The sequence below is a fragment of the Epinephelus fuscoguttatus genome, linkage group LG9 (assembly GCF_011397635.1).
Source record: "Epinephelus fuscoguttatus linkage group LG9, E.fuscoguttatus.final_Chr_v1".
In the NCBI taxonomy this organism is placed as follows: Eukaryota; Metazoa; Chordata; class Actinopteri; order Perciformes; family Serranidae; genus Epinephelus; species Epinephelus fuscoguttatus.
Genome location: NC_064760.1, coordinates 627173 through 642926, shown reverse-complemented (window position 1 = coordinate 642926; position 15754 = coordinate 627173). Strand labels below are relative to the sequence as shown.

Sequence of the window (15754 nt, the reverse complement as noted above, 5' to 3'; positions counted from 1 at the left end):
GCACTTTAAAAGCACACATGAACCCAACAGTTGCATAAAAGCCATGAAAACCCTGGAGGACATTCTTCACTCAGAGTCTAGAGACTTCCAACTGCACTCAGCTGCACCTCTTCATCACTGCTGCTCCACAATCACAGGAAACGAATCCCTGAGGGGAGATATCGCTCTGATCCAACACATCCTGCCGTCCTAACACAATTAGTGAACGCGACTGAAGATGTGTGCTGCTAATTCCCATCAGACAGACTGAACAGTGAGTCTCTGCTAATGCCAACACACATCCTTCACTTTCTGTTGTTTGAACCGTTCACACATGGATCAATAATTGTTTCTCAATAACACCAACTCCTTGGAGAAGACCTGTCTGTGTTTCATTAGTAATGACTGAGTGCAGCTTCAGGGTGTTACTGCTGTAATAAAATACATCTCTGCTGCACTTGTTATATGTTCAACATAAAGTTCTGCAGATGCATCTGGACCAGACAACGTGTCCTGACTGACTTGATGAAGCATAGGAAAGCCAAGTGCTGGGGTAACACCTTGCTCATGGGCAGGCTGCAGGCAGACGTCCCTGCTGCCGCTCCGCCACCAGGAGACGTTCCTGGTTTAAAGCAGCCAAACGTCAAAGCTCGTTGATTCCGGGCTGAGGACGCTGCAGCTGATCCACAGGAACTGGAGGAGGTGCATCAGGCGGTAATGCCGTAGCAGGCGACCATCTACCTGTGCGATCAATGTTTTCTGCAGTGAGCATTGACTGAACTCCTGCAGTGCAGCACTGAGCCCGTCATCATCATCATCCTGCAGCTGACAGACCACTGAACACCTGGAGACCTGCGTCCCTCCGTCTGTCAGTCGTTTCCTGTTCAACGTGTGTAAAATAAAGTTTTACGATGTGCTGTTGAAGGTTTTCTTTCTACTATATTAGTGATGTTGGTGCATTTTGCTGCTGTTGTTCTGAACCTTGTGACACAAAAATCTCTTTTATTAACCCTTGAATGTTGATCGATAGATAAATCTGTCAGTTCTGCAAAACCCTGGATTACATTCAGTCCTCTGTGGTTTGCATCGTCATGCCAGTTGGTAAATAACAATAATTATAATAGTAAAATAGGGTTAGGGTAAACATAATCTAAGGACATTTTAAATATTGTTTTGATGGGGTAAACATTGAGGCCCTTAAAACAACACTGGACAATAACAGTGATAGTTTTGTGAATCTGATTTTTTCCCAGATCGTAAAACAACAGTAAAATTTAGATGTTTTTTGTGGAGAGAGAGAGACGTCTGAGCTGAATCATGGGAGGAAGGATTCAACATGGCCGCCAGAGAGTCATGTGACTGATTAATGACCCCCTTTGGTAATTATTTAATTTAGGTAAAGTTACCACAGTGTTGTTGCTGATTGACAGGTGTGTCGAGTCAACATCTCCTCGTGCAGTCAACATCACTTCCTCAGCGTTATCTGGAGTCTTAAGGAATATTATAAGATGGAGGATATGGCAAATAAAATACGGTAAAGACTCTTGTGTCTCGTCTGTGTGTTTGTCAGCTAAACACCTGGGTAAGATTAAGATTAAGATTAAGATTAAGATTAAAGTTAAGGTTCAGGTTCAGGTTTAGATTATGGTTTTGGTCATGTATAGAAAATAAACTAAGATCTGTTGCAGGTTTCTGATGTAACTCTAACCCTCAAACATAAACCCTGTCCTGTTACAGTCTGTGGTGTCTCTCAGTCATACTGCGTTCACTGCCCTCCTCTGAGCCTGTTCCTTTGTGTTTGGACAAAGAGGGGTGAGCGTGCTGTGGACGGCGGCGGCTGCCTCCGTAGAGAGGCTGCAGTTTCCTGTGCAGAGAGCGGAGGGCTGACTGATCGGCCTCTCAGAGCTGTAATGGAGGTCTGTGGATCATATTAGACTCACATTAGGAGGACAGGACAGAGAGGTTAATGAAGATGCCCGAGGACCGCCTCTGTCTCTGTCTCACTGTGGGGTTTCACCGTCTGTGATTCATGCTGATGATCTGATATTTTTAATAATGAATTTTATTCTTGAGGTTTTTAAGACCTGAGGAGCTGAATTTAAAACTGCTCCTACGTTAATATGAGTTACGAAACCCTTTCAGCTAAATCTGTTCCAAATGCAAATAACCTCAAACTGTGTTTTTAAAAGTCTTTTTAGTGGGAAACAGAAACACTCCTTCATGTTCTGCAGCTGACCACGTGTGTGTTCAGCAGTCAGAGTCTTTTACCTCGGGTCTCATTAATACTTTTCCATTTCCATTTTGTTTATGGAAACTTTGACTCAGTATTAGGTGATAAATATAATATCAGGATATTTCAGGGTATTTTTGACGATTTGACAAATGAGTAAAAAAATATTTCATTATTAATTTCAAGCAGTAGGACGTCAATATGCCAACAAGTTGAAATATTGCACGATTCACGATATGAATTAAAAACTATACTGTATCATCGTGAACGAGATGATATGGCACGCCTCTACTAAATATGTTTGTCAACAACCTTGTTTTCCACGGTGAAGACGAGATGCGGTGATGTCATCGAACGCTGACTGTTACCATATCAACACACAATATTACTGACACGTGTTGGATCCCAGCAGGACCTTGGAAAGATTATTATCTAATAAAGCCTCTAAAGCTGAACCGTCTGACACTGAGAGTTCAGCACAAACACTTAGTTTGAGTCTGATTAGAAACAGTGTGAGGTGATGTGAGTCTGCAGCTGCGCTCGTACTCACAACTTCTCTATGAGCTGATGTTTGTGCTGAATTATCTGTTTACTTCCTGTCACTGTGCTGTTTATCCTTTATTATTCTCATGCTGTGTGCAGTTTAATCTGTTTCCATCCAGTATTTGTTTCCACCTTTTCAGTAAATTCACCTTCAGTGACATCACACACTCCTCATGTTACACAGGAAAACCTGGATTCACCTGGTTTGTGACCTCATCTGAAACAACCCTTTATAACGACTGAGTAATAACAACCCTTTATAACAGCTGAGTAATAACAACCCTTTATAACGGCTGGTTAATAACAACCCTTTATAATGACTAGTTAATAACAACCCTTTATAACGACTGGTTAATAACAACCCTTTATAACGGCTGAGTAATAACAACCCTTTATAACGGCTGGTTAATAACAACCCTTTATAACGGCTGAGTAATAACAACCCTTTATAACAGCTGAGTAATAACAACCCTTTATAACGGCTGGTTAATAACAACCCTTTATAATGACTAGTTAATAACAACCCTTTATAACGACTAGTTAATAACAACCCTTTATAACGGCTGAGTAATAACAACCCTTTATAACGACTGGTTAATAACAACCCTTTATAACGGCTAGTTAATAACAACCCTTTATAACGGCTGAGTAATAACAACCCTTTATAACGACTGGTTAATAACAACCCTTTATAACGACTGGTTAATAACAACCCTTTATAACGGCTAGTTAATAACAACCCTTTATAACGACTGGTTAATAACAACCCTTTATAATGACTAGTTAATAACAACCCTTTATAACGACTAGTTAATAACAACCCTTTATAACGGCTGAGTAATAACAACCCTTTATAACGACTGGTTAATAACAACCCTTTATAACGGCTAGTTAATAACAACCCTTTATAACGGCTGAGTAATAACAACCCTTTATAACGACTGGTTAATAACAACCCTTTATAACGACTGGTTAATAACAACCCTTTATAACGGCTAGTTAATAACAACCCTTTATAACGACTGGTTAATAACAACCCTTTATAACGGCTGAGTAATCACAACCCTTTATAACGGCTGAGTAATAACAACCCTTTATAACGACTGGTTAATAACAACCCTTTATAACGGCTGAGTAATCACAACCCTTTATAACGGCTGAGTAATAACAACCCTTTATAACGACTGGTTAATCACAACCCTTTATAACGGCTGAGTAATCACAACCCTTTATAACGGCTGGTTAATAACAACCCTTTATAACGGCTGAGTAATCACAACCCTTTATAACGGCTGAGTAATCACAACCCTTTATAACGACTGGTTAATAACAACCCTTTATAACGGCTGGTTAATAACAACCCTTTATAACGGCTGGTTAATAACAACCCTTTATAACGGCTGAGTAATAACAACCCTTTATAACGACTGGTTAATAACAACACTTTATAACGGCTGGGTAATAACAACCCTTTATAACGGCTGGGTAATAACAACCCTTTATAACGGCTGAGTAATAACAACCCTTTATAACGGCTGAGTAATCACAACCCTTTATAACGACTGGTTAATAACAACACTTTATAACGGCTGGGTAATAACAACCCTTTATAACGGCTGGGTAATAACAACCCTTTATAACGGCTGAGTAATCACAACCCTTTATAACGGCTGAGTAATCACAACCCTTTATAACGACTGGTTAATAACAACCCTTTATAACGGCTAGTTAATAACAACCCTTTATAACGGCTGGTTAATAACAACCCTTTATAACGGCTAGTTAATAACAACCCTTTATAACGGCTGGTTAATAACAACCCTTTATAACGGCTGAGTAATAACAACCCTTTATAACGACTGGTTAATAACAACCCTTTATAACGACCGGTTACTAACAACCCTTAATAACGACTGGTTAATAACAACCCTTTATAACGACTGGTTAATAACAACCCTTTATAACGGCTGAGTAATAACAACCCTTTATAACGACTGGTTAATAACAACACTTTATAACGGCTGGGTAATAACAACCCTTTATAACGGCTGAGTAATAACAACCCTTTATAACGACCGGTTAATAACAACCCTTTATAACGACCGGTTACTAACAACCCTTAATAACGACTGGTTAATAACAACCCTTTATAACGGCTGGTTAATAACAACCCTTTATAACGACCGGTTACTAACAACCCTTAATAACGACTGGTTAATAACAACCCTTTATAACGACTGGTTAATAACAACCCTTTATAACGGCTGAGTAATAACAACCCTTTATAACGACTGGTTAATAACAACCCTTTATAACGACCGGTTACTAACAACCCTTAATAACGAGTGGTTAATAACAACCCTTTATAATGACTGGTTAATAACAACCCTTTATAACGGCTGGTTAATAACAACCCTTTATAACGGCTGAGTAATAACAACCCTTTATAACGGCTGGTTAATAACAACCCTTTATAACAACTGAGTAATAACAACCCTTTATAACGACTGAGTAATAACAACCCTTTATAACGGCTGAGTAATAACAACCCTTTATAACGGCTGGTTAATAACAACCCTTTATAACAACTGAGTAATAACAACCCTTTATAACAACTGAGTAATAACAACCCTTTATAACGGCTGAGTAATAACAACCCTTTATAACGGCTGGTTAATAACAACCCTTTATAACAACTGAGTAATAACAACCCTTTATAACAACTGAGTAATAACAACCCTTTATAACGACTGAGTAATAACAACCCTTTATAACGGCTGGTTAATAACAACCCTTTATAACGGCTGGGTAATAACAACCCTTTATAACGGCTGGGTAATAACAACCCTTTATAACGGCTGGGTAATAACAACCCTTTATAACGACCGGTTAATAACAACCCTTTATAACGACCGGTTACTAACAACCCTTAATAACGACTGGTTAATAACAACCCTTTATAACGACTGGTTAATAACAACCCTTTATAACGGCTGGTTAATAACAACCCTTTATAACGGCTGAGTAATAACAACCCTTTATAACGGCTGGTTAATAACAACCCTTTATAACGACTGAGTAATAACAACCCTTTATAACGGCTGGTTAATAACAACCCTTTATAACAACTGAGTAATAACAACCCTTTATAACGGCTGAGTAATAACAACCCTTTATAACGGCTGGTTAATAACAACCCTTTATAACGACTGGTTAATAACAACCCTTTATAACGGCTGAGTAATAACAACCCTTTATAACGACTGGTTACTAACAACCCTTAATAACGACTGGTTACTAACAACCCTTAATAACGACTGGTTAATAACAACCCTTTATAACGACTGGGTAATAACAACCCTTTATAATGACTGGGTAATAACAACCCTTTATAATAACAGAGCTGCTGCCAGCTGACGGATGTTTAACCTCAGCTGAACCAACGAGCTCGTCAGTAACAAACGGCGGCCTGAATTCACCTCCTGCTGTCATCCTGTGACCTAAAATAAACCCTGTAACAGCAAACAAAAAAAAGGTTTGATGTTCCAGATGTGGGTCACGATGTGAGCCCACACTCCCCACGCGCTCCGCTCCTGCTCCTGCTGCTCCTGCTGCTCCTGCGGCGCCAAACGTCAGTGTCTGATTCACCTGAAAGTGCAGCGGCAGCCGGACGCTAATCTACCAACACAGCTCACACAGCTCAGAGGATTACAACAATAGGATTTAGACTTTTTATTTTTTATTTACCTTTTCTACACAAACTCCCCTCAGCTCTCCTTTACTCCTCTGACTCCTTTACTCCTCATTTTATTAACAGAGGCTCCTGTGTAACAAACTGCAGTTGTCGTTTCTCCCTCCTTTAATTTGGGTTTGTCTGAGTGAGACATTTATTGTCAGAATATTTTTTATTTATTCTTTTATTTCTATTACTTGCTTAGAAAATGTATTCTTACATTTTGTCTTTTGTTTTTAGATAAATGATTTCTGTCTGTGAGTTGTTGCTCAGTGAACACAGCTGTCTTTAATTTCAGTGTTAGTTGCCTTCAGGTGTTTTTTCTCATGTTACTTTTATCTTCCTCTGTTGTTTTATTTTACAAACGCACAAGTACAGAACCAAAGACACAGTTTGATGGCATAAAATATGATGTATAGTCATGTATCATGAACCGACCTCGTCACATGTCCACGAGGAAAAGATGACCTTTGGTCCAAACGATCCCGCCTCCATCCTTCACCTCAAACTAAAACAGTCTCACCCTGAACTGGACTTTTACTTTCAAAGTGTCCTCACTTCACAGGACCCATGTCCTCTCACCAGCATTGTGAGGACATGAGGTCCTCATAAATACAGGAACACAGGAACATGCTCACACACACTGAAACGTGTCAGACTCAATCAGCAGCTGGAGTCACGGCAGCACGAACACATGCCCTACAACTCTGAAACACACAACAGCACTCGTGAAAGCACTCGAGCATGTTCACCGGCTGTATGGACGCAATCTCTACATCGCACACACACACACACACACACACATACACACACACACACAGGACTGTATGGTTGTGTGTCTCGTGGCTGTTTGTGTTTTCTTGCCCTCCACCCACACAAACAGCCAAACCACCAGTTTGACAATCAAGCAGCACTTCAATATTCCCCGCAGGCCGACAGCTTTACTCCTTATTCAATACGGCCGCCTCGGACACACACACACACACGCACACACACACACACACACACACACACAGATTGATTAAATGCTTCAGAGACAACAAACGGACCAAAGGAAGCAGAGACAGGTAAAAAACATTAGAGCAGAGAAAAAGTGACGCACTGCTTTTTACTAAAAATATCCAGATTAGTTTAATAAACCAACAGATCATCAGCTCTGCTTCATCTGCATCTCACCAGAGGATTATTATTCATAATAATACACTTCATAATAAATATTATATTTTATATTTGTGTGTGTGTGTCTTTTAAGGACTTCCTGTCGAGGGTTAACTGTGTTTCATTCTTGTCCTCGGAGACAGAGGTGGAGAAACAGTCTCACAGTGAGGTTCATTTAGCAGCTGATCAGGAGCTTAAATCACATCACATGATCTGGTATTCAAAGTCAAGAATGAAAGTCAGCACCAACTTATACGCCACCGTGGACAGGAAGTCCTTAAACGGTTAAAAAACCCCTGGAAACTGAACATTGATATCTCTATAAAAACAGTGAATCTGCTGATGTGGTACAGGATCTGCAACCCAACACAGAATTAATGTTGGCATAGTACAGTTCTGCAAACCACAGGTACTTTATATTTAGGATACGTTGAGACTTTATGTTTAATGATGCAGTCGTTAACATGTGGTCACATTTAGACCCAATGGGATTTTTTTTCCACGTTGAAGACGAGATGCAGTGATGTCATCACACACTGACTGTGACCATATCAAAGTGTAATATTACTAATGAAAAAGACAAAACTAAAATGTAGTTTAAACGATAAAATCTCAATTTATGAAGAGACAAAATATTTGGTATCTGTAAACCACAGGTTCATTTGTACATAATTATGTAACAAACATTAAAACTTTGTGGTTCTGTTTAGACACTAAAACCACTTGTTTATGGTCAGAAAAGTTTAATGTTTTGGATTAAAATACGCAGTCTCAGGGACACAGGTCCTGCTGGACAGGAAGTGATGTCTCTGTAAAAAACGATCACTCTCTATGACCCGACGAGTCGCTACACAACACACACATTTGGAGACTAAAACACTACTGGAAACACACTGATGAGTCACTAAATCACAACCAGGTTAGTAGTTAGTTGGTGTTGAACAGTGTCTGCAGCTCAGCAGGCGTCTCTCCATCCACCATCTCTTCCACCTCCTGATGACACCGTCAGCTCAGACACTACGTCACTGTAGAAACGTTGACATGTATGAAACTTCGAGATGTAACGTATCAGTGGTTTGACAACATTTCTCCTGGCGTCTGGGTCGGTTATTTTATATGATATCATCATGTCAGAAATAAAACAAAACTCAGAGACGCAGCGCAATGATGTAAAAATCAGGATTCAGACACAACTAAAAACCAGTGTAATGCTCTCTTTGCTGGTTCCTGTAAATGATGCATCTCCACAAATAAAAGTTTCAGAGCCGCGGGGAAAGTTTCTTTGTTTCTACATGGTGAATCCATTATGAGCCTCGTCTCTGTTTGCTCTGCGGCTCAGCTGTTAATCATGCTCAATGCTCCGCCCATGAAACATTGATGCTCCGTGTTTCTGCTCGCTGATGAGCTCCATACAAACGCCCGAGGACGGCGGGGAGCAGGGAATTTATCCAAACGGCTGGATTCTTTGTGTTTACACAGATAAAAAGTGAAGGTTGTAAACTATTAGTTTCTCCTGTAATTGGTTGGAGACAACAAGCCTGGACTCAGCTGAGTGTGTTGGAAAACAGAGCTCGTCTGTTACTCCTTGTCTCCTTACTTCCTTTCCTCTGTGTCCTTCTCTCTGACGTGTTTCAAACAGCTGAAGGTCAGAACGTAAAGAACAGAACATGGAGGACTGAGGATCAGCAGAACTCAAGAGTTGGATTCAAAAATCATTCCAGCTGTATTTATCTCTGTCAAACTCCGAACTCACGAATTATTCTACACACCAAACGCAGGTGTCAGAGTCACCTTCGTCACGTGGCGAACATCTGGTTATAACTCTTCAGTTCAGCTGATCTCTCCTCTGACGCTCCGAACACAAAACTCTAGACTGATTTATGAGAGATGTGGATGTTGGACTGTATGAGAGGTGTGACGAGGACTCACCTTCATGTGTCGTCGCCTCCGTCTGAAGCGCAGCAGCTCCTTGTGTTGGCGGGCGATGAAGTTGACGGCAGCGTACTCCAGCAGGGCCGAGAACACAAACAGCAGACATACGGCCATCCAGATATCGATGGCTTTTACGTAGGACACCTGCGGGGTGGGGGGGGTGGGGGGGCAAGGTGTTAGAGTGACATCATCAGGACTCCATGATGAACAAAAATCAGCTCAAGTAATGATGAAATAAAGTTTCCTGTCGCAGCCACAGACTGTCCTCAGTAACATACTCAGTTCCCTGTTTTAAGGAAAGTCAAATCCTAAAGTGATGAACTGTCTCTCAACCCTCTGCACATTAGGTGCTGGCAGGACTCTGAAGGACATGAGCTTTCTCCTGATCGTCAGGTATGGTGTACAGGAGTTAGACGGTGTTTCCTGTGTGGTGGGCGTGGCCCTGGAAATTATGTTTTGCAAATTTTGAAGCAGAGCTGTGAAGCAGAGCTGTGATTGGTCAGAGAGGGTTAATCCTGCTCTGAGTTACTGAGACAGAGAGACGAGAATTAAATCACTCTAATAATTAAAACTCTTCAGCTGGAGAGCTCCTGAACCTCCACACCTCACCTCCTCGACACCTCACCAACTCACCACCTCACCAACTCACCACCTCCACACCTCACCTCCTCGACACCTCACAACCTCACCAGCTCACCACCTCACCACCTCACCAACTCACCACCTCCACACCTCACCTCCTCGACACCTCACAACCTCACCAGCTCACCACCTCACCACCTCACCAACTCACCACCTCACCACCTCCACACCTCATCTCCTCCACACCTCACCTCCTCGACACCTCACAACCTCACCAGCTCACCAGCTCACCACCTCACCACCTCACCACCTCACCAACTCACCTCCTCGACACATCACAACCTCACCAGCTCACCACCTCACAACCTCACCAACTCACCACCTCACCAACTCACCACCTCACCTCCTCGACACCTAACCACCTCACCTCCTCGACACCTCACCAACTCACCACCTCACCAACTCACCACCTCCACACCTCACCTCCTCGACACCTCACAACCTCACCAGCTCACCACCTCACCACCTCACCACCTCCACACCTCACCTCCTCCACACCTCACCTCCTCGACACCCCACAACCTCACCAGCTCACCAGCTCACCAACTCACCACCTCACCACCTCACCAACTCACCTCCTCGACACATCACAACCTCACCAGCTCACCAGCTCACCACCTCACCACCTCACCAACTCACCACCTCACCTCCTCGACACCTCACCTCCTCGACACCTCGACCCTTGAACACCTCGATACCTCACCACCTTGACAAGTTACGTTGTTGTCTGGCTGCGTTTCCCCTCGATGCCACTGGACACGTTATTGTTTGAAGATCACGCCGACCTCAAAGGACGACTTTAATCATCGGTATCTGACGCCGGAAGTCACTGACCAAGTGCCGGTCTTTAACGACTTTGAAGTGAGACCAGGTTGGTCCAACACAGACATTAATGACATGTTTAGATCAGAAATAATTTAATGATCTAGGTCTTCTGTGTTTTTGTCTAAAATCAAGAAGGCCTCGTGAGCCCTGGTGAAGCTCTGATGGTCCCTAATTGGGGCCATGACCTTCAGGTTGGGGACCAGTGGTCTAGATACAGCGCTATGATGCCGTGTATGTAACAGTGGTCTGAACAGACAGCTACAACACATCGACAGAATCAGCACATTGAATCATGGACTGTCAGCAGCTTCTACACGCACAGAGCTCCGTGTGAAACAGGACAAGGTGAGGAGCGTCCTGATAATGACGAGCGTCCTGATAAGGAGGAGCGTCCTGATAATGAGGACTAAATGACGTCTGCTTGGATCTTTGTCCGATTGTTATCTGCCTGTCGAGTGCCATTATTCAAATCCATTCGGTCCGTTCTGTCATAACAGCACTTCACGTTCACACACAGTTACAGGCTGAGAGGGTGATCCCCGATCTGTCTCACACACACACACACACACACACACACAGAGGAAACCCACAATCAGCCGTTTAAAAACCAATTAAACTCTGACTTTAGATCACTTTCACAAACACACACAGCTTATCGTCGCCGCTCTGCCTTGTTGTGATTCATGCTCGTTTGCGCCCAGTCTGATGCACATTTATCTTTGGAACGGCCGACTGATTCTCCCTCAGAGCTGCTGAGAGCCGCTGAGGCCGAAACCCTCAACTGGTTCACTTGGTTTCATGGTCATCCAGGCAGAGACGGGGAGTGGGCGAGGAAAGAGGAGTAGAAGAAGAACAGTCAGAGGATTCTCACGTCGAGAGGTGTTCAGGGATCAGGTGTGAAGCTGATTCCTTTTCTCAAACGGCATGTTTTAGATTTTTCCGGGCGTCTCTAGGATCTGTGCCCTGGGAAACTTTAATGCACTCTGTCGTCATATTTACCCGTCAAACTGTTTCCACGTGATTTATGAATTGTGGTGTTAAGAATATTTGTAGTTGTCAGTAATTAATATTGAGGAGAAACAGAGAACTCCCATCATCCTCCGACTCCTCTACATCTCTTTTTACTGCACTACATTTATTTGTCTGATTGAGTTCCTTTGAAAACTTTGATTATTAATTAAAAGTATAATCAACTCATAAATGATCGGCCTGTTCTTATTCTGAAGTTGTCTAATATTGATGCTTTGTCAGTGATGATGGCGTTAGACGGTGTGATCGACCCAGTCTCATAATACTGCTGTTTGCTCAGTGACTTCCGGCGTCAGACACCAATGAAATAAGCCGTCCTTTCACATCCGTGTGACACGCAGTCAGTCGCCATGAAACAACGTCAAGGAGAAACATGGCGGGACAACAACTAAGTTAAGGGCGGGTTGGGGGGTGGGGGGGTTGGGACTCTCACCTGGTGTTCACTTCCTGTATGAATGCTGAGACAAGCATGATGTTTATGTCTAAACCTGACCACGTGCTTTAGGTGGCGTCCTGGTATTGGTAGTGGTGTCCTGTCAGCAGCAGAAGCAGGAACACCTTGCACATAACATGTAGCCATTAAAGTCCAGGGACAAAGAGTTGACGTGTGACGAGTTGGGATGAAATGTGTGGCTATAGATTAAACTACCAGCAGTGTCTACAGAGATATATGAAGCATTTCAGATGAACTCTGATTCTGATTCACTTTCACCAGCTGCAACATTAAAGTAGCGCTCGCTCTGTCTCTCACACGTGAGCACATTAAATGCTGTTTGAACGACTCAGAGAACCAAAAACTTGTGTCTGTGATCAGTGACATCATTTTATCTTGGAGGGCTTTAATGCTGATTATTAGATCAGAGGCTTTTTAAACAATGATTAGGTCTGTTCTTATGTCATACAGCTTATATATTTACATCTGTTGATAAAACATTTGGACGCTCAGGTCCAACAACACCACTGCTGCTGAGTAACACTTGAGATAGTTCACTTCAGTCTTTTATTTTGAAGGTGTTTGGACGCATTATTGAATGAACTCAGTGTTTCTGGATCTAAAGCAGATTCAGAAAAAAGGCATTTCCATGAAGCACTTTAAAGAGACAAATTAAAATGGAAAACCTGAGCACACCAAATACATCACTGTCTGAAAGGCTGAAATGCATTCTGGGAAAGTAAACCACTAAGTGGAGTGAATGACGCAGGTGGAGGGAGAACAAATGATGTCTCTAATCACTTTACTTCCTGCTGTCAGTTTGTGTCTTAATGACGTCGCTGTGTCGAGATGTGAATGACAGAAGACGTTTAATCTCAAACGTGCAGCAGAAGGAAATGTAACGTTGGCTTTGTATGTCTCTGCAGACGCCAGATCAGTCAGCAGCACAGAAGCTTTGAGAGATGATGTCAAACTACAGCAGAGCCACAGGGACAAACTTTGTTTGGTTCACTGAAGCTACGGTGAAAATACACTTCAAACTAGAATCTGGAATCTAATCTAGAAATGTAATGTAAATGTTACCACCTGTTCACAGGTCAGACATGAAGCTCAGTCACTGACGGAGAGTTCAGGACCATCGGCTCTGGTTCTGGATCTGAGCTCCATCAGTCTGACTGCTGACCGTCAGTCCAGGTACGAGAGGACTGACCTGAGCGGGACGACTCAGTTAAACAGGTTCTTCCTAAAACAACCTGCGACACCTTTTCTTCTTAAATAATCCAAACTTGTGACTGATGAATGAAATCTTTATTTTTACACTATGTAAATATAACTGTAGACGAACCACCAACAGCAGCTGCTAACTGTAATGATGAGTTCACTTCTCCTCAACACTATGTTACACCTGCATGTTTCATACATGTCAGTGTTCCTACAGTGACGTCGTCGCGTTGACAAACACATTAAATCAAGTTGTTTTCATAAACAAAATGAACACAGCTCAAACTGGACGTCAGGTCTCTCCACAACTGTCTGCTACACAAACCACCAGGTACGACATCAGCTGACTGTTCTGGACTGTTATTGTGTATGAACTGTTACCAACAAACAGCTGTTGTTTCTCAGCGAGAGAGACGTCTCTGTGTCTCCAGCCTGCACACACACACACACACGCGCACACACACACACACACACACACACACACACACACACACACACACACACACACACACACACACACACACACACACACACACACACACACAGTTTACTCTATAACGTGACCCTCACTGTGACATCACCACACATGAGCCACAGCAGCTGATCAAACCTGAAGCTTTAATATAAATATTTCCTTCATAACAAACAAACAAACAAACAAACAAACAAACAAGCAAATCTGTGGTCTGAAGAAAACACCAACGTTTGTTCTGTTCTGTGACTGGGCTGAAATCATGACATCATCTGCTCTGCTAAATCATTCTCCTGCCTTGCCTCCTTTCCTCATCTCCTCTCCTGCCTCGCCTCCTTTCCTCATCTCCTCTCCTGCCTCGCCTCCTTTCCTCCTCTTCTCTCCCGCCTCGCCTCCTTTCCTCATCTCCTCTCCCGCCTCGCCTCCTTTCCTCATCTCCTCTCCTGCCTCGCCTCCTTTCCTCCTCTTCTCTCCCGCCTCGCCTCCTTTCCTCATCTCCTCTCCTGCTTCGCCTCCTTTCCTTTCCTCATCTCCTCTCCTGCCTCGCCTCCTTTCCTCATCTCCTCTCCTGCCTCGCCTCCTTTCCTCATCTCCTCTCCTGCCTCGCCTCCTTTCCTCCTCTTCTCTCCCGCCTCGCCTCCTTTCCTCATCTCCTCTCCTGCCTCGCCTGAGATGGCAGCTCTCTTCTGTGGCACGTCAGAGGAGCCGTGAGTTTAGGTGTGTGTGTGTGTGTGTGTGAGATTGATAGTAGAAACACACACTTAGATGTACGTGTGTGTGTGTGTGTGTGTGTGTGTGTGTGTGAGCCCACCTAAGCTCAGCTGTGTTGTGTGATCATTATTGTGACAGCTGAACTGCAGAGGAATCACGGTTCACTTGTTCAATTTTTAGAGCGCATGAAGCACCTAATGTCAACAAACAGTGTGTGTGTGTGTGTGTGTGTGTGTGTGTGTGTTGGGGATTACAGCTTCCCTGGACATAATTATACAATCCTACTGGCTCACGCAAAGTCAGACCGTTATTTTTTTCTCCCCTTTAATCTGAAAATCCCTCACAGGAAAATACTTATTCGCTTTCTAAAACTTATTTTTCTCATCTTTGTTTCCTTCAATTTCCTCTGTTCATCTCTCTCTCTCTTTTATTCCTCTCCTCCTCTATATGTCTCTCTCTCATCCCTCCATCTGTTTGAATCTTCTCCACCCCTTTCCCTCTCTCCATCTCTCCCTCATATGTTCCATTAATGTCTGTATTTCTTCTCTTCTTGTTATGAACATTAATTTTTCAGCAGAAACTGAAGCTCTCTGTCTCTTCATCTTTTTTATTCCTCTGTTCCCTCGCTGCATTTGTTCATTTGAAATTTTTAATGTTGTGAAGAAAAATGAGGAAACATCAGCCGTCTTCAAACTTCATCATGTACTTGTGTTGTTTCATACGTTCATTCTTTTTACTGTGACTCATGATGTCGTTTGTAAAATAAATAAAGTTGACCTTCTGTATTTGACCTGAGGCGTCACTAACTGTGTGTGTGTCCTGATAAACTGGGATCTGAATACACAC

General features: G+C 42.8%; 1 protein-coding gene across 3 annotated transcripts in view; it reads right to left on the bottom strand.

Moving 5' to 3' along the window:
* The window catches only part of glra1 (glycine receptor, alpha 1), a 169526-nt gene that overhangs the window by 19631 nt on the left and 134141 nt on the right, over window positions 1-15754 (bottom strand). For all 3 annotated transcript variants that reach the window (XM_049585226.1, XM_049585225.1, XM_049585227.1), the window contains one exon: window positions 9573-9719. In XM_049585226.1, the coding sequence (XP_049441183.1) occupies window positions 9573-9719 (147 nt within the window). The remainder of the gene's footprint in view (window positions 1-9572; window positions 9720-15754) is intronic.